This window comes from Macrobrachium nipponense, chromosome 7, assembly GCF_015104395.2.
Source record: "Macrobrachium nipponense isolate FS-2020 chromosome 7, ASM1510439v2, whole genome shotgun sequence".
Taxonomy (NCBI): Eukaryota; Metazoa; Arthropoda; class Malacostraca; order Decapoda; family Palaemonidae; genus Macrobrachium; species Macrobrachium nipponense.
This window is the reverse complement of record NC_061109.1, coordinates 23,784,161-23,807,151: the sequence shown is the minus strand read 5'-3', so window position 1 is coordinate 23,807,151 and position 22,991 is coordinate 23,784,161. Positions and strand designations below refer to the sequence as shown.

General features: G+C 38.3%; 1 protein-coding gene across 1 annotated transcript in view; it reads right to left on the bottom strand.

Moving 5' to 3' along the window:
- The window catches only part of LOC135217556 (MFS-type transporter SLC18B1-like), an 88,777-nt gene that overhangs the window by 41,816 nt on the left and 23,970 nt on the right, over window positions 1-22,991 (bottom strand). The window contains exon 2 of the mRNA XM_064253522.1: window positions 17,456-17,853. Within this exon, the coding sequence (XP_064109592.1) occupies window positions 17,456-17,846 (391 nt within the window). The 5' untranslated portion in view covers window positions 17,847-17,853. The remainder of the gene's footprint in view (window positions 1-17,455; window positions 17,854-22,991) is intronic.

The window sequence follows — 22,991 nt, the reverse complement described above, 5'->3', positions numbered from 1 at the left end:
CTGCAGCCCATGGAATCTATACAGATGCCATTTCTTACAATTTCTTTGACAATAATTATCAAAATTTACGATACAGAAGAAATATTGCATTTTCTTGTACGGATGAATGTTTCAGGCTTATTGAGTTATGCTTACTAATTACACTAACTATGAAAGTAAGAGGAATTTTGACGAAATATTTTGTATACGTATTCTCAATTGCCATATGAAGCTCCATGAATTTTTTCATGACTTTGCATTTTCGCCCTATACCCTCATATATAGGGGTTCTGGCCGGCCCGCCTTAATTAAACTGTTTCTCTTGGGGGGGAGAGAGAGAGAGAGAGAGAGAGAGAGAGAGAGAGAGAGAGAGAGAGAGAGAGAGAGAGAGTAGAGAGAGCGAGAGAGAGAGAGATTTAAAAAAAAAAAAAAAAAAAAAAAACATCTTGCCTTACTCAAGACAATACAATCAAGTGGCGTACGATATAAGACACATTGATATCACACCCCCATCCCCCTTACCTATAGATTAAAACTATTTTGAAAATCTATACAGGCAACCCTTGGTTAATGGCGGGGTTCCTTTCCTGGTCGATGCTGCTAACTGAAAATCGGTGATTCTAGCTGATCCGTGGAACTAAGCCGAAGGCCCCACTGTAACAGCACTAAAAACCTGCTTAACAGTGCCGCTAACCAAATATCAGTGCCGTTAACCAGATATCAGCGCAGAAAACCCAGTTAACCATCACCTGACAAGCCCCGTAAAACCGTTAACCCTCGTTCGCCGAAGCGGTAAAAAAAAAAATTGTCTCCCGTGTGCCGGAGGTGTTTCAGAGTGAGCGCGGAAGCGGAAAATTTTTGTTTTTCAAAAAATCACAGCGCGCTTAGTTTTCAAGATTAAGAGTTCATTTTTGGCTCCTTTTTTTGTCACTGGCTGAAATTTAGTATGCAACCATCAGAAATGAAAAAAATTATCATCATCATATATAATTAATGCGATATATGATAGCGCAAAAACGAAATCTCATATATAAATTGTATTCAAATCGCGCTGTGAGCAAAACCAGTTTTAAATGTAACAAGTTACTTTTTTTTTTTTTGTAATTTAACTAGTAACTTGGCCAATCATTTTGTATATAAAACAGGACATTGTAAAACAATAAAAGCAAAGCAACAGAAAAAGAATATCACCAAAATAATTGCGCATGAATTCATAACGCGCTGACGTAAACAAATATTTTTTTCAAAAATTCACCATAAATCTAAATATTGTCCTAGAGACTTCCAATTTCTTTCAAAATGAAGACAAATGATTGAATATTACTATACTGTAAGAGTATTAGCTTACAATTGCAGTTTTCGACCATATCTGATGAGTTAAAATTGACCAAATGTCGAATTTTTTTATATATATTTTTTTTTATATGCAATTATTTTGGAAATAAGAAAAGCTACAACCTTCAAATATTTTTCGTTTTATTCTACATGACATTGCGCACATTTTCAAATATAAAACTATGAAATGCCTAATATGAAACGGAGCAAATATTCCGAGAATGGTACGTGCGCATTTCGGAGATTTGTGAAGGAGAATCCGCGCGCGGAGGGAAGGAAAGATTTTTTTAAATTCACCATAAATCTAAATATTTTGCTAGAGACTTCAAATTTGTTTCAAGATGAAGTTAAATGACTGAATATTACTAGACTGTAAGAGTTTTAGCTTACAATTGCGTTTTTCGACCATTTCGGTAGAGTCAAAGTTGACCGAACGTGGTTTTTTTTTCTATTTATCGTGATTTATATGCAAATATTTCAAAAATGAGAAAAGCTAAAACCTTCAATTATTTGTTGTTGTATTCTACATGAAATTGTGCACATTTTCATAAATAAAACTTTATGTAACGGCTAATTTAAAATGGTGCAAACATTACCACAATCGCATGTATGATTTTTTCGGAAGAGTTACCGCGCAATGTAAAAATGTTATTTTTTTCATAAATTCACCATAAATCGAAATATTGTGCTAGAGACTTCCAATTTGTTGCAAAATGAAGGTAAATGCTTGAATATTACTAGAATATAAGCGTTTCAGCTTACAATTACGTTTTTCAACCATTTCGGTAGAGTCAAAGTTGACCGAAGGTTGAAATTTTGGCAATTATCGTTATTTATATGAAAATATCTCAAAACTGATAAAAGCTACAACCATGGGTTGTTTTTAGTTGTATTTTGCATGAAATTGTGCACATTTCCATATATAAAACTTTATATAACAGCTAATTTTAAAATGGTGCAAACATTACCACAATCGCATGTATGATTTTTTCTGGAAGAGTTACCGCGCGGACGTAAGGAAAAGTTTTTTCATAAATTCACCATAAATCAAATATGTTGGGCTAGAGACTTCCAATTAGTTGCAAATTAAGGTAAATGATTGAATATTACTAAAATATAAGAGTTTTAGCTTACAATTGCGTTTTTCGACCATTTCGGTGAGTCAAAGTTGACCGAAAGGTTGAAATTTTGGCAATTATCGTTATATAATGAAAAATATATCAAAATTGATAAAAGCTACAATCATGAGTATTTTATTGTTGTATTCTACATAAAAATGCGCACATTTTCATATATAATACTTCATGTAATGGCTAATTTACAATGGTACAAAAACAAAACAACCTTGAATCACGTGAACTCCCAGGGCCATCCCCCAAGGCGCGTGGATTTCAAAAAGCTTTAGGCTGGTAGGCCTTATAAAGTATTTTTCCGCGAATTTAAAAAAAAAAACTTTTGTAAGTAGACGTTAAAAAAAAAAAACTTACGGGTCCAGTCGGCCACAAGGGAGACAAAAAATGGCGACGTTAAAATACGTTCCAGTCGGCGGTTAAAGGGAGGGTTAAAACTGGGGGCGGGATGCCTGTACTATTTACAATATATTAATTTGCTTTAAAAAATTTTGTATTGCCCAAGATGACATTTAATCATATCAAACAACCATTTGGTAAAGTATAGTCGAGGATACACTATACAAATGTCACTGATACACATTACTATTGCAGATGGTTGGGTGGGTAAACACAGCTTGAACCTCATTTTCTTATGGGTGGTATGTGCAGCTTTAAGCACATTTTCTCAAGTAAAAAAGTTAATGTTAATGAAACGCATGGTAATGCAATGTACTTCCAAAAATAAGGAAGTTTGAAATTCTCAGTGCTTGAATACCATGGAAATCCATAAGTGTTTAAAAGTAGTTTACGAAAAACACTAAGTCATGGGCTCTGAAATTCATAGAAGGCTGTGTAAGTGTATCAATTCACCAGTTACTGTTAGTGACTTATGTACTGCCTTCCTAGTGGATGAGCGGAGCCTCATGACGTCATACTCTGTTTATGTCGCGAAAGGTTTTAGACTCCTTTTCTGTGATTTTCTCATTCAGTGACTATTTTACTCCATAAATATAAAAACTATCGTACTTAGGTACCAAATACTGCTTGCAAAAAGGAGGTAGGGTTATAAAATATACACTTGCCAACTTTCACCTTTATCCGATGCTTTGATGAAAAGTTATTGCTGAAAAACAGCATTCCTTAAACTATGAATCCCTTAGTATTTATAAACAAACCTACCTTATATCCTTTTTCTACTTTAGGTTTTATCCGATGATCATAAATCGGAGGAAGTGACAAAGGAGGAAGCATATTCATCAAGCACCACTGTGTTCGTGCCCTAATGTTCATCCAAGGGAAGGAGGGAAGGCTCCAATTCTGTAATTACTTTTTTAAGTACAGTGGAAGCTCGACATACGAAAGTCCCTACTTGCAAAAAATCCAAGTTTCGAAAGCAAAGACAAAGATTTTATTATTTCTGCATACGAAAATAATTCAGGTTATGAAATGGTGTTATTGTAAAGTCCCGAGATTCGACCAGACCACCAAGAACAATTTTAAAACTCAAGTGCCTCTAACTCTATAGCCTCGCCACCATCTTCCCACTCTCCCATTGATTCCTGAGGCTAGTCACCGCCGTAAGATCCTGCTCTCCTATTGGTCAGCATCTATCCCGTCATCCCTCTACGTAAAGGCTTCGTTCAGCCACTTCGTCACACCAGTGTTATCATACACACGCGGAATTAGTTCGTTCGCATATACGATTTAGTTTGTTTACGTAAATTCGTGTTAGTGATTTTGCTTTGTACTTTATCGTGTTCTGTGAGAACTTAATTAACTTCGCTAAGGAATATGGCTGAAATCCGTCGACGATAGGCACCATCCTTAAGCAGAAGGAAGCCATCAAAGCAGCTACAGCTTCCAAGGGCGTGACTATTTTGTCCAACAAGAGGGGCCACGTGCATAATGAGATGGAGAGGTTGCTTCTTTTATGGATAAAAGACAAAGAAATGGCTGGCAATACGATAACTGAGACAGCAATCTGCCACATGGCCAGCGCTATTTTCAGTGATCTGATTGCCCAGGCCGAAGACGACGGAGAAGGGACATCCCCGCCAACCCCAGACTTCAAGGCTTCTCGTGGGTGGTTTGATAAATTCTGTAAACTGACTGGCATCCATTCGGTGGTGCAGCATGGGAAGGCTGCAAGCTTGGAAAAGTGGCCGAAGCCTTTATTAAGACGTTCGACAAAATGACGATCTACGAAGGCTACAGTTCTCGTCAAATCTTCAACTGTGACGAGACTGGACTGGCCTTTTTTGGAAAAAAATGCCTCGTCAAACGTACATCACGGAGGAAGAGAAGAAGCTACTCGGGCATAAGCCTATGAAAGACAGGCTTACGCTCGCCACTATGTTCCAATGCCAGTGGGGATTGTCTATCATTCAGAGACTCCTCGAGCCTTCAAGGCCCACAAAGTGCTAAAGGAGAAGCTTCCAGTGACGTGGAGGGGTAATGCGAAAGCCTGGGTAATGAGACTTTTGTTCACCGAGTGGGTAAATCTGTGTTTTGTCCCAACAGTTTAGAAATTCTTGGAAGAGAAGCGCCTCCCTCAGAAATGTCTGCTGCTCTTGGACAATGCCCCTGCTCACCCTCCTGGCCTCTAGGAAGATATCCTAGCGGATTATTCTTTCATCAAGCTTCTTTATCTTCCCCCTAACACCACCCCTCTCCTCCAGCCAGTGGACCAGCAAGCGATATTGAATTTCAAGAAGCTGTATACGAAACATCTTTTCAAGAGATGTTTCAACATCACCGATACCACAAACCTCACCTTGCATGAATTTTGGAAGGAGCATTTTGATATCGTGATATGCATCTGACTCATTGATCAAGCTTGGCAGGTGGTTTCGAGGCGAACCTTGAATTCTTCATGGAGGAAACTCTGGCCTGTTGCCGTATCCGCCCGAGACTTCGGGGGATTCAACGTGGGCGAAGCTGATGCAGATTCAGAAACGGTTGATGATCCTGTAACTGTTTTGCAACCAGATCTTGACGAGATAATTGTTCTTAGCAAGTCCGTGGGCTGGTCGTCGACGAGGACGATATCATAGACCTTCTTCAGGGGCACCAAGAGGAGCTTATGACAGATGACCTGAGGGAGTTGGAAGCCATGCAACATAACGTCATTCAAGAAGAGTTATCTAGCAGAGGCGAGGAGGAGGAGGACAATCCTATGACAATGGCAGAAATTAAGGATGCTCTAGCTGCTTTTCATAAAGTGCAATCATTTGTAGAAAACACACACCCCAAAAAGGCTTACACAGGTCGTATGCTTGCACAGTTCGATGACATTTGCCACAGTCGTTTCAGGAACATGTGAAAAGCAGGCAGTAGCAATCTTCCTTGGATAGTTATTTTTTAAAGAGGCCTTTAGTAGTAAGCAAACAGGAAGAACCAAGTGATACGAAAAAACCAAGTTGAAAGTGGTGAAGAAATTGAAATTTTGTAAAAAAAACAAAAAAAACTTAAAGCATAAAGTAAAAAAAATGTAAAAATCAAAAAAGAAAAATTTAATATCAAGTTTTTTGTAAAGTTAAGTGTTAATGTTTTCTGCCATTTGTTAATGTTTCATAAAGTTAAGTGTTCATGTTCTCTGCCATTTGTCCTCCTCCTCTGTAACCACTTTCAGAGATCGCCTCACTCGAAAGGCAAGGTTCCACATTTTACTACATATGTACGTACAAGTATTTCTTGTACCATATAGTACACTAATATACTTTATTTACAGGGACATATAGTGTATGTAGTTTATATGTATTAGGTATTGAATGGTCCAAATTGTTGTATTTCATTGTTTATTGGTCAATTTAGCTTTATTATAAAATTTACTGGGGTGTTTTTGTAGAGCTTGGAACGAATTAGGCAATTTACATGTAAAATGTGGTTCAAGATACGAAAAAATCAGGTTACGAAGGCCGCTTTAGAACAGATTAATTTCGTATCCTGAGGCACTACTGTATATATGAAACAGGCTCTGATTCTGTAATTGCTTGGTAAGTATATATGAAACACTAATGAAAAAATTTTCATATAAGTAACTTACTCAGTACATAATTACTTAGCTGATATTCTACTCCAAAACATTAATGATAATGACTGAAATGGAAAAAGTAGCTGGCACTGAAACAATACTTGTCATTTCCTTCCTTATATGGTAAGAGCTAATGCAAGTGAATACTGCTCCTGGTTGGTATTCATCTTAACCTGTAGTGGCATAGCAGTTGAGCTGTAGGGTGCCTCTACCTAAGTGGGAGCTTTGCAGCGAAGGATATGACTGATGGCTAGCAAATTAAGTACCCTGGGTGCAGACAAATTAAAAATTAACCTGACAACACTATAACCTACACTGCAAAATCCACAACCCATCCACTGAAGCTGGTGGGTACTCCAGGTACACTGTACCCCCAAAAATCCACAAAACTCAAACAGCTTTACCTAAAGGCAAAGAGAAGTAGGAGAAATTCCTATGCTTCCTCACCCCATACAATGCCAGTCACTGATAATAGCCAAAAGGTACTGTAATTACAAACACTGCAGAATGTAAGGAACACACTGTGCCTGAAAGCTAATGAGGTAGAGACTGTCTTGATGTCAAGAGCCTTAATTTAAAAATGGGCAATATGTCCCTCTGGATGGACAATGCTTCCTTAGTCAGACAGTGAGATGGGTTCTTAACAGAACACCAGAGATTAATAAGTGGCCCTCACCTCATCTTCTCAGTTCTATGCCCTAACAGGAGACAGAACACAAACTTATTCCTCACAGCCGAGGATGTCTGTTAAGTTCTTAAATGAGCGAGAATGGGTCAGTGCTTGGATGGTCCTCGTTTTTGGCTAAAAATCCCAGGGAAAGGAGTAAACCAAATCTCTTAGTGTAAACCTTCCCTTTTTGATGACTTGGATCTCACTAATATGTTTAGCAGTAGCCAAGGCCACAAGTTAGTATTTTCTGGGAAAAGCTTCTCAAAGATGATGAACGTAGGGGGTTCAAAAGAGGGACTTGTCGGCCACTTCAACACTACGTACCAGTTCCAGGAGACTGGATCTTCCTTCCATTGCTAGGGCGTATCCAAGGACTTGATGAAGTCATTATGATTTGGGTTGACGAAAGACATGGGTTCCTGAACCTAAACACTGAGTTAAGCATATCTCAACAGATCCATCTCTGAAAGCCTTGTCGGCTGCAGAAAGTATTCCTAGCCAGTTCAAGGCAATATCATTCTTTAACTCCTCGAAATTATCATTTTCCTTGGTCAGAACTTCAACTATCCAGTCAGAGACTAAAGATCTCAAACACCTTGAAGAGGGCCATAGCAAGTTGGTCCAGTACGGGTGACTAAAAAGTAACTTTCGCAGACGAGAACTCAAGAGTGTTGGGAAGATCAGATGAGGCCAATCATCCCCTAGGGAGGAAACAGACTCCTAAAGGAGGAGCTTCCCCAGTGATGAAGGACATATCTCATACAGACTATGCAAGAGGGAGGAATAGTGAAGGAAGCTTACCTTGCTCCCTCTTACCCAAAATCAATTTTTGAGAGAAAACCATAATATCAGCTAACTTGTGTTTAAGGAGGCCGGCCGGCTAATGCCACTCTTTAAGGACAGGACTTTGATATTCATACCACTTGATAAGGTGACTTGGGACATCTCCAAACTGCATTTGATTTTCGTCTCTGACCTTCGGTTTTGTGACACCAGGGCGATTTATCCCGAAAATAACCATTTTTCAAATTCTATCTCCTCCCTTGATATTTAATATTAAGACCTGGGATTACTACCATATATAGACCTGATGTAGACCTCCAATCAAATGAGTTTTTTTTCTGAAAGTAATTTTTTTGCTAGATATGAATTTTTCATTATGGTAAAAAAATAAACCCTATAAATTGGGAAAAACTAAAAAAAAAAAAAAAAAGGTAAATAAACCCATAAATTGGGAAACTTAAAAAAAAAAAAAAAAAAAAAAAAAGACTAAACAAAAAAAATTGGAAAAAATTCATTTGATTGTTCTATAACGTCTTTCTGAGTTATATACCAAATTCCAATGTTAAAGCTTTAAAACTAAGGGAGAAGATAGATTTTGAAGGTCAATAACTATAGTTTTGAGATATGGGCGTTCATAGTTTTTCTTTGTATTTTTATAACGACAATGTTAATAAATAATTATTATTATGAATGTATATTTCTTTTTGGTGTATTAATAAACCAAAACTATTTTATTTATCATAATTTAATCATAAATGATGATCCCTTCGCTCATATATTGTAGCTTGGGGCACTGCGTCAGGCAAGACGGGGCACTCCTTCCTATGCAACTAACTATCTCTCTCCTTCACTAACTCGGCTTATTACAGCGAATTTTCTTCTTCTGTATGTTACCTAGATGTTTTCCTAGTATTTTCCGTTTTGGCATGATGAAATTCTTGCCGAAACAAAAATAAACAAACTTAAATGCAAGAGAATGTCAAAAGGTGAAATTCGAAGTTGTACTCTTTTTACTTTTACAAAGAATGTTAATAATGGTTGCCAAAAATGGCTGATCATGAAGTAAAGGAGATCCACATCTGTAAGTGGGAGCTAGGCACTCAGAAGGTGGAAACAGATACTGAAAAATTGGCCCTGACCACTCAGAAGCTGGTGCCAGGCACTTGGGAGCTAGTGCTGGGGGCCTAGGTGCTTCAGAGCTGCCACCAGGCACTTGAGAGCTGACACCTGGCACTTGAGAGCTGGTGTCACGTGCCCGGGAGAAGCTGGTGTCGTCGTAAGCTTGGGAGCTGTAGCCATAAACTCGGAAGCTTGCACCAGGTGCACTGGAGCTGGTGCCAGCAGCTGTAACTGGAGGCTTGGAAAAGAAGAGGAGAGCGTCTCCTGGCTTCCAAATGTACTTTTGAACTGTGGTACATCTGAATGGACTGCACCATACTCTTGCTGCAAACTAAGTGAAGTCCTAAGAGGATCACTTTCAGCTCTAACATTATGTGAAGGTCGGGCTTTTCCAGGGATTACATTCCCAGAAACTTCTTGGTTCCCCCAAGAGGGTTCTCAAATCTAGATCTGAGGTGTCTGAGAAGAAGTCTAGATCTGGGCTCAGTGTATGAAGGGACTCCCCTTCCAAAAGTCTCATTCACACAGTTACCACTGAAGGTCCAACTTGAACTACTGAGTATGGGAAACAGGAAGATATCCTGCTATTTTTCTGTCCCAGTTGATCTTGAGGAACAGTTCCTCATTGGACGAGTGGATTTCGCACTCTGCTACCAATCCAGTGGTCCGAAGTTAAATTCTCGGCTCAGCCAACACGGAACCAGAGAAATTTATTTCTGGTGACAAATTCATTTCTTGATATTATGTGGTTTAGATCCCACAATAAGCTTTTGGTCCCATTGCTAGGTAATCAATTGGTTCCTAGCCACATAAAAATATCTAATCCTTCAGGCCAGCCCTAAGAGAGCTGTTAATCAGCTCAGTGGTCTGGTTAAACTAAGATATACTTAACTTTGTCTTTGAGGAAGAATTGCAAAACTTTTTTCTGGAGTTTGCCTAAGCTGATGCCAGTCTCAAATGACGAAGTGTCCCTAGTAGGCTCATCCACTGATTGGCCAAGCAAGACAAAAGGTCTAAAACTAGTGAACCATGTGGAGGCAGCCGACTATTCTCTTGGCATACAGAAAAAACCCAAAAAGTCCCAAGAGTTGGGATTGATCCAAAAATCGAGGATCCCCAGCAACAGTCAACTGGGACTCTTTAGATGAAAACACTGTATGGAAGCCAAGGCAACCGAATCTTTGGAAAGTTTGGAGGAATGAGCCCACCGATCTTGTGCCAACTTCTGAAGGTTTGATGCGATGCCTTAACAGTGTCCTGTGGGACAGGTAAAGTTCTAGGGAAGAAAATAACAGCCAATGCTGCAAATGACACTCTTAATGGTAAAGAAGCACCAGTACTCTCTTTTCTCGAGTAATTCAAAACTTAAAACACAGGAAAGCTCTATAGAGCCACCTCTAATAGTCTTGTCTGCACATGACAAGATTCCTAGCCAGTTGAAGGCACCTGTTAATCCACATCTGTAAGTGGGAGCTTGGTGCTCAGATGGAGACAGATACTGAAGACTTAGCAACACTCTCAAGCTGGTGCCAGGAACTTGAGAGCTGGTGCTGGGGGCCCTGGAACTGGTACCAGGAGATTGGGAGCTGCCCCTGGGTGCTCGATAGCTGGCACTGGGTGCCTGCGAGAGCTGGCGCCGGGCTCCTGAGAGCTGGTGCCAGGTGCCTGAGAGCTGGCACTGGGCACCCAGGAGCTGCTGCTGTCACCATACACTCTCAAGCTGGCATCACGCGCCTGACAGTTGGCACTGGGGAAAAGACAAATCCTAAGAGGATCACTTTCAGCTCTCTAACGTTATGTGAAGGTCCTGCTTTTCTGAGGACTGTCCCAGAAACTTCCTGGTTCCCCAACCTAGATCTGAGATGTCTGAGAATTAGTCTAGATCTGGGCTCAATGGATGAAGGGAACCCCCCTTCCAAAAGTCTCATTCGGACAGTTACCACCGATGGTCCAGCTTGAACTACTGAGCACAGGAAACATGCAGAGACTGTTGTTTTCCTGTCCTAGTTGTCCTTAAGGAAGAATTGCAAAACTTCCTTGCAAAGTTTACCAAACTTGCACCAGTCTCAAATTATCATTATTATAAGAACAGTTTAACCAGACCACTGAGCTGACTTTCAGCTCTCATAGGGCTGGCCCGAAGGATTAGATAAACTGTCAGGTCTAGGCCAAAGGCTAGGAACTGGGACCAAATAGGTCATGTAGTATAATAAACAATAAATTAGAATTAACTAAAAAAAAAAAAAAAAAAACTGCACAGAGGCAGAGCCTTTCATACTAGAACACAAACAAGCAATAAATACATTATGTACTCACATTACCTTACATACTAAAAAGGTGTATTAAAACTAATAAGTCACTAAACTCTTAAATTAAAATTTTATCTAAAATGCATTAATTGCTCTGAGGTTTTTGTATCTTATATACTTTTTATATTTTATTAATTAAATCATAGTTCCTCAGAAATGTCAAAATCAGAACCACTGAAAATGTGCAAGATTGACAAAATTTCTTTTACTGCATACCTCAAAAGTTGAGAGTCTGCTGGTGATACTTTGGAGACACACACAACACATGTCTGACAGTTATCAACACCTTGCACTCTGAACACTCCGGAGCAGGGTCACGTGGGCTGCTCATCGAGTGCCCATGTGTCACAGTGTGGCCTATACATAAACGTCTCTCTCTCTCTCTCTCTGGAACTCCATTTTGTAACGTCAGATTTTATTTGTTTTAGTTTATTACTTTCAGGTTCTTCATTCCATATGTGTATTTTGCCATTTATTTATAATGATTGATTTTATATAAGCTACATAAGTGACAAATAGGGATGTTTATATTTTTTCTCATCATATGGACTGCTTCCTTGGCTGCTTTATCAGCCTCTTTGTTTCCTTTTATCCTGACATGGGCAGGGATCCAACATATTTCAATATTTTTTCCCTTATACAATTAATGGAGTAGAAACTATCTGTTGCACAATATAATTTTTTGGATTATAACGTTTCATGGCTTCTGTAGAGCTTGTAGAGTTGCTATAAATCACAAAATTGTTAAAGGAGTGTTCTTTGATTATTTTCATGGTCAATTCTGATTTGTATCCATCTGTATATGTTGCATAATGTGGACCTTTCTGGCTTATGTACTCTATTGTATGTTGTCTATGATGTTCTGGGGTACAAGAATACTTTTTTTATAGATATTTTAATTTTGTGCAAATTTTTATTTTATTCATATTTCAAAGAGGAGGTAATTTTACTATTAGAGGTACTTAGATATTTATATTCAGTGACTCAAGCAATCTCCTTTATCTAACTAGAAAAGGTGGTGAATGATTGTTAATAAATACATCCCCTCGTTCAAATAATTTTTTGGTTGGTGAACCACTTGACTGAATTCTTAGGCCACTTTTCATCGCAACTAACTCTCTATGGAGAGAGAGAGAGGGGTAGTTTGCCACATTCAACCTATAAAGAAGAGGTGGGTGATGATTTTAAAGTTCCTGAATATATTCTAAGGCCCTCATTATGAACTGGGTCTAACATTTTCAGTATATACTGCGTTTGAAGCTGCACCGTATATTTTGCTTCTGTAGTCAATGATAGACAGCACTGCTGCTTTATATAGTAATGTAAGGCTTTGTCTGTCAGCTCCCCAAGTAGTGTTTGATAAACTTTCTAAATAGATTCAATGCTCTATTTACATTTTGATTTCACACGTTATGTGGCCGTTCTAGTTCAAGTGAGAATCGAATACTAATCCTAAAAATTTTGCAGTTTGGCCAATTTGTATACTTTGATTTCTATTTTCAAATCTATTTTTTCACCTTTCTTCCATCTTTTATTTTTTATAAAATATGGACTGCTTGAGTCTTATGTATGGACAATCTAAATCCTACAGATGAGGTCCATTCACCTATTTTCATTATAGATTTGTTAATGATACACTGCATGTTTAATGTGAGATGCTGAATAATATATGGCAAAATCATCCATATATACAGGTTGCTTTTAATTCCGGTGGGTAGATTTTTACTAATTTCATTAATTGCTGAAGTAAACAGTGTGCCACTATGGACACTTCCTTGTGGAACACCATTTTCAAGTGGGAATGTTTTGGAGGAAACATTATCAATTCTCACCTTTGGATGAACATGGGTAAATGTCCACGGACATTGTTGTTTTGTAAAGTTTTTAACATAAGATACCTACATGTAGTTTCATAAGCCCTTTCTAAGTCAAAATAGACTGCTGCAGTTATTTGTTTTCATTCAAATTGTCTGTGTATATGGTCTTCTGGGATAGAGAGAATCTAATGTAGACCTATTACATTGACCCAAATTGAGTGGAAGTTAAAATTTTATTTTCTTGAATGTGCCATGTTAGTCGAGCATTTACAATCTTTTCAAGTAATTTGCATAGGCAATTTGTTAGAGATATTGGTCTGTAATTATTAACATTGCTTGGATACTTTCCAGGTTTGGGGATAGGAATAATTATAGCTATAAATGATTATAAAATTGTAATAAGTATGACTTTGCCAAAGTTGCTAAGTGGTTAATCACCTCAAAAATATTGTCACCTCCAGGAGCAGATTTATTGCTGTTCGAGAGAGCATAGTCCAACTCTTCCACATTAAATTTCCTATTATAATATATATCTTCTTGTGTTTTGAAATTTGTTATTAGTTCAATATTTTTCTGTGTGTGGAAGTGTTCATCTAAATTTTTACCGCTACTTACATTTGCTAAGTCTTCTCCTATTATATTACTTATTTCTTTTGGATCAAGAAGTATTTTTCCATCTTTCAATATATAGCATGTCTAGGTTGTTTAGCATGGGTACCATTTATTTGCCTGAATTTTTCTCAGATTTTTTGTATGGGAGTATTATTAGAGAGATCTGATACACATTTCCTCCATGAAATTATTCTTCCTTGAATTAATTCCTTTTTAAGTTTTGCAGATATTTTGTTGTATAGTTATTTTTTTTGTCAAGTTCCTTCTAATATTGGTAGTTTTATTTATTTTACTCAACTTCTCCCTAGCGAGTGTTTTATATTAATTAACTGTTAGTTTATAAGACCACCAATCTATTCTGTTAACTATATTTGTTGTACTGAGTTAGTTGTACAGAGTTAGTTCTACTGAAGAAAATGTTGTGTGTGTTTTCGAAAAATTTGCTAATTTCTTCATTTATACAGCACATGTCGTTTGACTCCATGAATTCTTCAATTTTACTCCCTGCTCTATTTGAGATTGTACAGTTACAGTCCCATATCGGGTTGTGAGCATTAAAATCACCTATCAATGTAGGTTCTGTGGCATTGCCAAACAAATCCTTAAGTTTTTCTATGCCGTAATTTTTGTTAAGTTGGTTGTATATATTATAAATTACATAATTACAGTTTTATATTCGTATTTTGATACTTGATATTTGCAAGTTAGCAAAGTTTACAGGTACTCTTGTCATAACATACTTTATGTACATATATAGCATTACCTAAATTTCCTCCTCCTTCTCTAGTTGTAGATACTAAGGTATGTTTACGGATTGTTGATATAGTTTTATTGACATGTTGTAACATAATATCATTGGTTCGTATTCTTTCAATAAGCGTTTTAATTCTCCCAAAAAGGAATCTGGTCTGGAGACCATTTAAGTTCCATTGTACTATTATATAATTACTGAAAATATGTTGTGTTCAAGATTAATTTCTTGGTGTGGATTATCCATTTGCATTTTTTATAAAATTTTATTTATGACATTTACGTATTTGTTTTTCCTTATAAAACATTGGGTGTCCTATGCACAGCCTTTTTTGAGAGTCTCTAGACTAGTGTTTTATATTTCATAAAATTTTGTATAAAGTTTGTTAAACTGTCTTTTGTTATGTACCTGTTTTTGTTGCATAATTCAATGAAACATTCATTACATCCACGTGTTTTAATGTGTCCTCCTTTTTTCATTTACTCTTAGTGCACCAATCACTGGTGATGAAGTAACCTCTTCTCCCTTCACAATCATTTTTGTCTATGGTGCTCTCCTCTACTACTTCTTTATTGTTCTGGGTATTTCCATCCATTGGTTCTATTATTACTTTAGGAGACAAAAGTATGATCTTATTTTCTGGTTTGTGCACCTTTTTGGATCCTTGGTCTTTGCTTTAACAGATACCTTTCAAATAATTGTTCCTGCATCATCTCTTGCACTGCATTCATCATAACCCCAAATTTTTGGTCCATTTTCTCAACCATTCTCTCTTCCGCTCCTTTCGCCTCATCTTTCATTTCCACTTTCGCACTCCTTAGCATTCCCCTCAATTCCTCTAACTCGCTCTTCAGCTCCTCACACTCTACCCTCAACCTCTCATTCTCCACTTCCAATCTTTCCTTAGCTTCCCTCGCCAACCGTAACTCCTCCTTCAGCCTCTCTCTCTCTTTCAACCCTTCCATCCTCACTGTCTCCACCAATCACACAACTCAATACCCCAATCGTCCTGCAGCTGCTGCACCAACAGTCCCTTTTCGGGCACCAAAAAATAATGTGGCGGGATCACAAGCTTAAAAACTACCGGGCAAATGAATGGAAAAACACAAGTGGGAGCAGGCACTTGGTGCTCAGAAGCAAGTGCGCCATAATAGGTCAGCATAATTTCTTACAAAGTTAAACATTGAATGGCAAATAAGATTTGACAACAACTGAGCCAGGCACTTGGAAAGAGGCGCCGTCTCATATAGCTACATCTTAATAAGAAATTAAGAAAACTGGGAGCGGGTGCTTGGCAGACACGTGGGCGTGCAAGAATAGGTTGGCATAATTTCATACAGTTTGGCATCCAAGGCAAATATGATTTGGGAACTGCACCAGGTACAGCATAACTACAAAAAGGACGTGGGCTAGTACTGGCCTTCTTATATTGCCTGTAGAATTGGTTCTGAACACCGAACCACTTGAAGTGGTCTTAAACGGCCTAGAAGAATCCAGGAATAGTTTCCCATGCCACCCATTTGTGTTGGGATTGTCGAAAGTGACATCACTGCAGGCCCTGTAATAGCATGGTGGTTGAGCAATGGGTCCCCTCTACATACGAGGGAATCTTGCAGTGGAGGATAGGTCTGATCACTGATAAGACATAAGTTCCCTTGGCTTGCCATTCGTATGCTAATTATCGCAATGTATGATTAAATTGCCTCTGGTATGATATACAATACCTTCAACTACTGTACATTTATACAAAAACTTGAAGAATCTATACAAACACTTGGGGCACTATAAAAAAAAACACCTTTCAATAGGTTGTCTGACAGCACTAGGGATCATCCCAAGGGCTCGACTGATGGAGTAAGTACCCGTGGACAAACCACATCAGCCTAACTTGGACTTGGTATGTATTCTCCCAGGGTTGGAGGAGCAGGACAGTTATGCTATCCTACAACACCTAGGACTGTACAACAGGTGCAGTTGAGGGGGAGACTATCCATGGGCAAACCCATTATGACTAATCCCAGGTTTAGGGGAGCATGACAGGGACCTTCACCTAGGACGATTGGCGGGAAAAGTAACCACCTTGAGGGATGCGGCACAATCTTTACCATAATGCCTTCGATGACGCAGTAACTCCACCACTAAATCCACTGGTAATAGGATAATTTTCTTGACAACCTAGACTCTAAACTGGAAATAGCATCAGTAGGTACAAAAAGCAAGGGAGCCAGGTGCCAGAGTAGGTGGATTAGAAGCAGGAGGGCTAGTAGCAGGAGAAAAATTAAGAAGAGGGGAAGATGGAATAGCCGAGCTATCTTTTAACCTAAAGTGGAATTCTAGGCTAGGGGAAGCTTGTTCTCGGCTCTAGAGGCTGCTTTCCTCTTTCTATCCCTCTCCCTTTCTATCCCTCTCTGATTATCTAGCCGAGATTGAGTACCTTCTACCCTTGCTCATCATTACATTTAGCACAAGTTTTCTCCCTACTATAGTTCTGCACATTGATTTTATTGCAAATTTTTATGAGAATATGAAGATTTTATTAAACTGGTTTGCAACTTTTGCTAGAATAGCAAAACTAGGTGAAGTTGAGTCAGACTTAATAATAACCACCAGACAGCTATTAAAGCTTGAAAGCTCCTCCAATAAGCAATTCTACTAACCTGAAATCCAGCCATACCACTGAAAATCAGTACAAACTAAAGCTACAGCAAACCTTGATGTTACCAGAGAGCCCGCAGAAACACAAGGAAGATATCTGCGAAGGCGTTCCCAGTATTGCCTGTGATGGGCGGGGCCTGTCACCTATACTAAACAATTGAGTGTTACCACGATTTTTTAAATTAAAAGCTGCTGCGCGAGTTGAAACTTTAGCTATGTAATTACTTGGTATGTTACTTGTATGAAATTAGAAATTATTCAAGCACAAAATGAAACTTACCATAACCATGTCCTGGTGTTGTGTTCACAATATTTCCTTTGGCCAACATAACAGATCGACCTGGAGTAACAGGAGGATCTGGTCTTGCACTATTAGCAGAGATAAAAGCAGGTCTTCCCTCAGTTATGCCTTCATGTTCTTTGGGCAAACTAAAACCTAGTTTGCAATAATCAGTTTCTTCTTGCGAATAAAAGTCTGCTGGATCTGAAGACTCATCTGCTGTTAAAGAGTGCATAGTTTCAGAAGACGACTCTTCTTTCTCTACAGACTTGTAATAACCTAACTGGTCATAATCAGGAGCTTCGCCAACAGAATGGTCCACATCAGGATGCTGAAGAGAGACCGAGTTCAGCCCATCATCTAACATCCTGTGAGCTACCATCGAAGCCATTTTTATTCTGGAAAAGAGAAGACTAAAGTTGTATTTCAAGTATATAAAATTTAATCTATCCATAATGTTAAAAATGTAATGTTTGTACTACACACACTAATTATTAGGGAAGTGTTTATTACTTGTAAAACTTCCATTTGGACAAATATCAAGTAATACGACAATACCAAGCTGCATAAAAACAATTTCAACAGGTATACTGATTTTTAAAGTGTACAGAAGTTATCCAATTTGAAGGGCCTATTTTCTATGCCAACTTGTATTTTTCATAGCTACAAACCTTTGGTCTTAACAAGAGGCTAATTTTCTAGCACCTGGCTGGATCCAGTTAAATCCCAGATGAAAAGCAGGAGTCTTGCGAGATCTTGGAACGAGTGCATATATCGGGTGAAAACTGGTCAAGGACCATGCACCAATGCTACTGCATTCAGTCTTTTTCTTAACCGCCTAGGTGAGAGTCACAGTTGCCCTCTCTCGGCCTTTTACCTGGTTCATTGCCCATTTTAGCTTGTGATTCTGTGCGTGAGCACTTGTATTATGGCTGCTTCTGCTCTTTCTCTACCTCGCCAATATGTGTGCCCGGGTACTCAAGGTTTCCCATGTTCTTATTTCCTGGCTTCTTCAGTGACAGACCCACATACACTTGCAGTAGGTGTCGTTCTAATGTTTGCACCATAACAAATCCCTGCCCGGAATGTCTCACGTGGCCTAGAGAGCAGTGGAAGTTATTTTATAGTAAGAGGGAGCATTGTCGAGTTTCTACCCTTCCTACGTGGGAGGGATTTTCATCTCCTCTTCCTGATTCTTCGTCTCCTGCTGCAGTCACACCCCATACTAGTGTAGTGCCGTTGTCTCCTTCCATTTCTTCCATCGATTTGTCGTTGGAAGTATCAGGAGGCCCTCAGGCTGATTTATTATGTAATGTTGCCCCCTCTTCCTCATGAGTTAATTTACTTCCTGAGAGGGAAGAGGCTTTTTCATCAGCTTCTTTTGTTTCAGAGTCAGAGGCATCCAAAATGGCAGCACTTTGGGGGTCGCCTGGGCTAGGGGTCCACCCTCCTTAAGAGGGTTTGCCAACACTTCTTGGATGCTCGCCTGCCCCCTCCTCAGGCTACCCAAGCTCTCCCCCCACCTCCTGGCCTTGTCTTCGTTGGTAGGCGGGGTTAGCCATATTGTATTGCTCCACCAGTGATGCTTGCCGCTTCTTAGAGTCGGGAGAAGCCGTGGCGTCTGCGCTGCTGGTGACGTCACAGGGTCAGCCATTTTGTATCCCTACGCCAGTGGCACTTGCTTCCTCCTCAGGTCGAGGGGAAGCCGTGACGTCAACCGCTAGTGACGTCACTTCCATCAATTATGTCACTCCCAGTTTCATCTGCTGTGCTGCCTCACTCATCTGTGTCGTCACTGTTTGCTCCCATGACATCATCACTGCCATCCAGTTTGCTGTATCTCCCATGTCGCTTTATGTCACATGTTTCTTAAGAGATTGGACTCTGTTTTGGAAGATAGGTTTGCTGCCATGTCGGCTGGGAGGACTGGAAGCAAGCGTGTTGCGTCACCCCCTCCTCCTGTGAAGAGATTGTGTAAGGAGTCAGTGCTGTCATCTTGCACCAGAGCAAATTCTTAGACCATCATGATGAATTACATCCAACTCCTTAAGTTTGCTTGTACTTGAAGAGTAAATTTGGTAACCATATATACTCAAGCTTGGATTTACATAACTAGTCATATAACCATAAAAGTGACCTCTTATCAGCACCCCAGTTAAAACCTGAGACTACTTTTAAAATGTTAAGGGACTTTTTTACTTTAATTTTTAAGGAGTCAATATGACTAGCCCATGTTAGCTTCTTATCAAAGATCAGCCCTAACAACTTCACCACCTCATATGTAATCAGTCCCTTTCAGCTTAATATGTGGGATGGTTTCCTTTCGAGTACTTCTTGTAAAACGAACAGCAACAGTTTTGGAAGGGGAGAATCAAATGACATTGCTATCTGCCCAATTGTCGATTGCATTAGACTTTTGAAAGAAATTGCATTAGACTTTTGAAAGAAATTACATGTTGCAACAGCATCATAACTTGACATATTGCAAGGTCATCTACAAATAAAGATGCCTTTACTGGAGGTGAGACACATTCAACAACACTGTTTACAGTGGACCCCCTTATTCACGTTCTCCAGATTTGCAGACTCGCACATTTGCAGATTTCTCTCGGGAACATTTCCCCCACTATTCGCGGAAAATTTGCCTATTATAAAAAAATTGTAAAAAATTTTTAGTGGGTTTTTCTTGAGTTTTAACTAACAAAACAGGCCGTTTTCAGCATTTTTATAGGGGTTCCAACTATTTGCGGGATGGTCTGGTACACATCCCCCACCAGTATGGGGGGGGGGGGGGGGGGGGGGGGGGGGCACTGTATAGCCACAGCAAGTAAGGTGATGCTCAATATACTGCCTTCTGGGATGCCAGAGACACTGCCTTCTGGCACGCATTCCTCCGGCTCAAAAGCATTAGACAAGGTATTTTCCAACTCTTAACCTTAATATGCCTATCAATTAGAAATATGATGAAATTTAACATGCTGCCCTGTTCTGTGGGTCAGCTCTCTTCCTGTGGGATTTTGCTGTAGGAAATTTCTAATTGACAAGAAGTTCGTGGTAGTAGTCTCACTCGCCCTAGTGTTCATACCGACGCCCTCCTTGTGGGTGAGCGAGTCAGTTATACTGACCTTTTCTTTATTTTGTTTATTCTCTGGTATTTGTTAATCATTTACCCTAGAAATAATGAATTAAAGGATTATTTCACGCAGCGACACGAACTGAGCCCAGAAATACCAAAATACCAAGTGGTGTCACAGGCTTTACCGAGATCAAAGAATACATACTCCGATAGTCTGACACCACTTTGAGAAACTTTGCTGAATTTGGGTTGATAATCTTACTAGTGAGTCCAGGGTGGAACGATTTCTCCTAAAGCCAAACTGGACTGATAACAAGGCATTTTTCTCTCGATGCCACAGTCTAGAATTCACCATCTTCTAAAACAATTTGCACACACAACTTGTAAGAGATATTGGTCGATAGCTTGTAGGAAGATGTGGATCTTTCAATGGTTTCTTAATGGGAACAACAGCGGCAATCTTCCAAGAAGGCAGAGGAATATCAGTTTCCCATATTTTGTTAAAGATTTTAAGAAATGATATATATAGCAGAATCTGGAAGCTTTTTAATCATGCTTTAAAGAATGTTATCATTCCCAGGGGAAGTGGATTCAGAGGATGATAGAGCATCCCTTAATTCCCTTAAAAGTTAACTTGGCATTTATAAGTTTCACAATTTCTAGAATTTAAATTAAGGGAAATTTTTTAATTCTTGATATTCTGGAACAGAGTTGAATAGCTCTTAGGACTCAATATTTCAGAGAAATGTTCACCCAATTTTTCAACATCTGGCTTGGTGACAAGGTCTCCATTGATTTTCAGACGAGGTGTTGGCGATGGAATGCATTTGCCACTTAGTTTTCCTATCTTTTTCCAGATTAACCTGGTTAGGGTCTTGGAATTTATGCCATTTATATAAAACAGCCAGAATTCTCTTTTTACTTTTTAAAAATATTTTCTCCGTTTTGCCATAGCTCATTGGTAAATAGATTTTGCTGTTACAGACCTAGTGGATTTATAATGCCTGTAACCTTTTCTGGTAATTTTCCTCAAATTACCACAGGTTTTATCCAATCAAGGAACAGCAGGTCTGTGTGGTTTCCCTTTGGTCTTAGGTATTGAGTTTTCAGTACTATTCAATATTTCAGAGGCAAAGTACTCATAAGCCTTTATATGGCATTCGAAGGACTCAAATTCCTGGGATAGGTTAATACCTTCTTGAAATTTAACCCAATCTGCTCCTTTTCCTTCCATTTGATAGGATTTCGAGGGGACATTTCTCACAAACTTCAGATGAATGGTAAAGTGATCACTCAAGTAGAAATTCATCGACACACCAATTGAAATTAGAGTGAAAGAAGAGCAAACACATACTCAAGTCCATAGCAGATAAACCACCTGTGTAGAGACTGATACGTCATCGCACCATCATTAAAGTGCAAGATCATCATTATTAACAATGTCTCCAATGATCCTACCCTCTGTGTTCAAAGAATTTCCACCCTAAAGTGGATTGTGAGAATTAAAATCACCAGTAGTAAAAATGGAAGAGGAAGTTGATTAATTAAACCTTGAATATCCCCAAGAGTGAACCTACATCTTGGGGGACGGTAGAGAGCAGATTGTGCTTCCATGGTCAAAAGTAGCATGGATAGCAATTGCTTGAAACGGTGTGTTCAGAGGAACCATAAAATGTTGCAATGCTTTAATAATTATTGCAACACCCGATCAGTGGGGCTCATCTTATAGATTTCATAGTTTAGACCTGGATTGTATACTGCATCCTTTAGTTTCTTGGACATACAACCCTTGGGTTATGCTCATACAGCTGATACAGTAATACTTTAAGAATTTCTTAAGAGTCCTTAAGTCGCTTCCAGTTCCATTGTAAAATGTCCAGATTGAATACTAAGTGCTAGGATCTACCAAAGGAAATTCTAGTGATCTATTTTTTTCCTTATGGGACTAAGTTTCTTTAGACTGTCTTGAGATATGTGTTTTATGAATATGTTTTTTATTAGCATATATATATATATATAGTATATAATATATTATATATATATATATCTATAGTCTATATATATCTATATATATATATATCGATATATATAAGATATAGATATATAGATATAGATATAGATATATAGATATAGATATATAGATATAGATATAGAATATATAGATATATATATATAGATATATAGATTTATATATATAGATATATATATATTAGATATATATATAGATATAATATATATACTATATATTAGAATATCTATATAGTTATATAATTATCTATGATATATATATATATATATATACTTAGATATAGATATATATATAGATATATATAGATTATATATATATATAGATATATATATAGATATATATATAGATATATATATACATATATACGATATAGATAGATATATATAGTATATATAGATATATATATATAGATATATATATATATATAGATA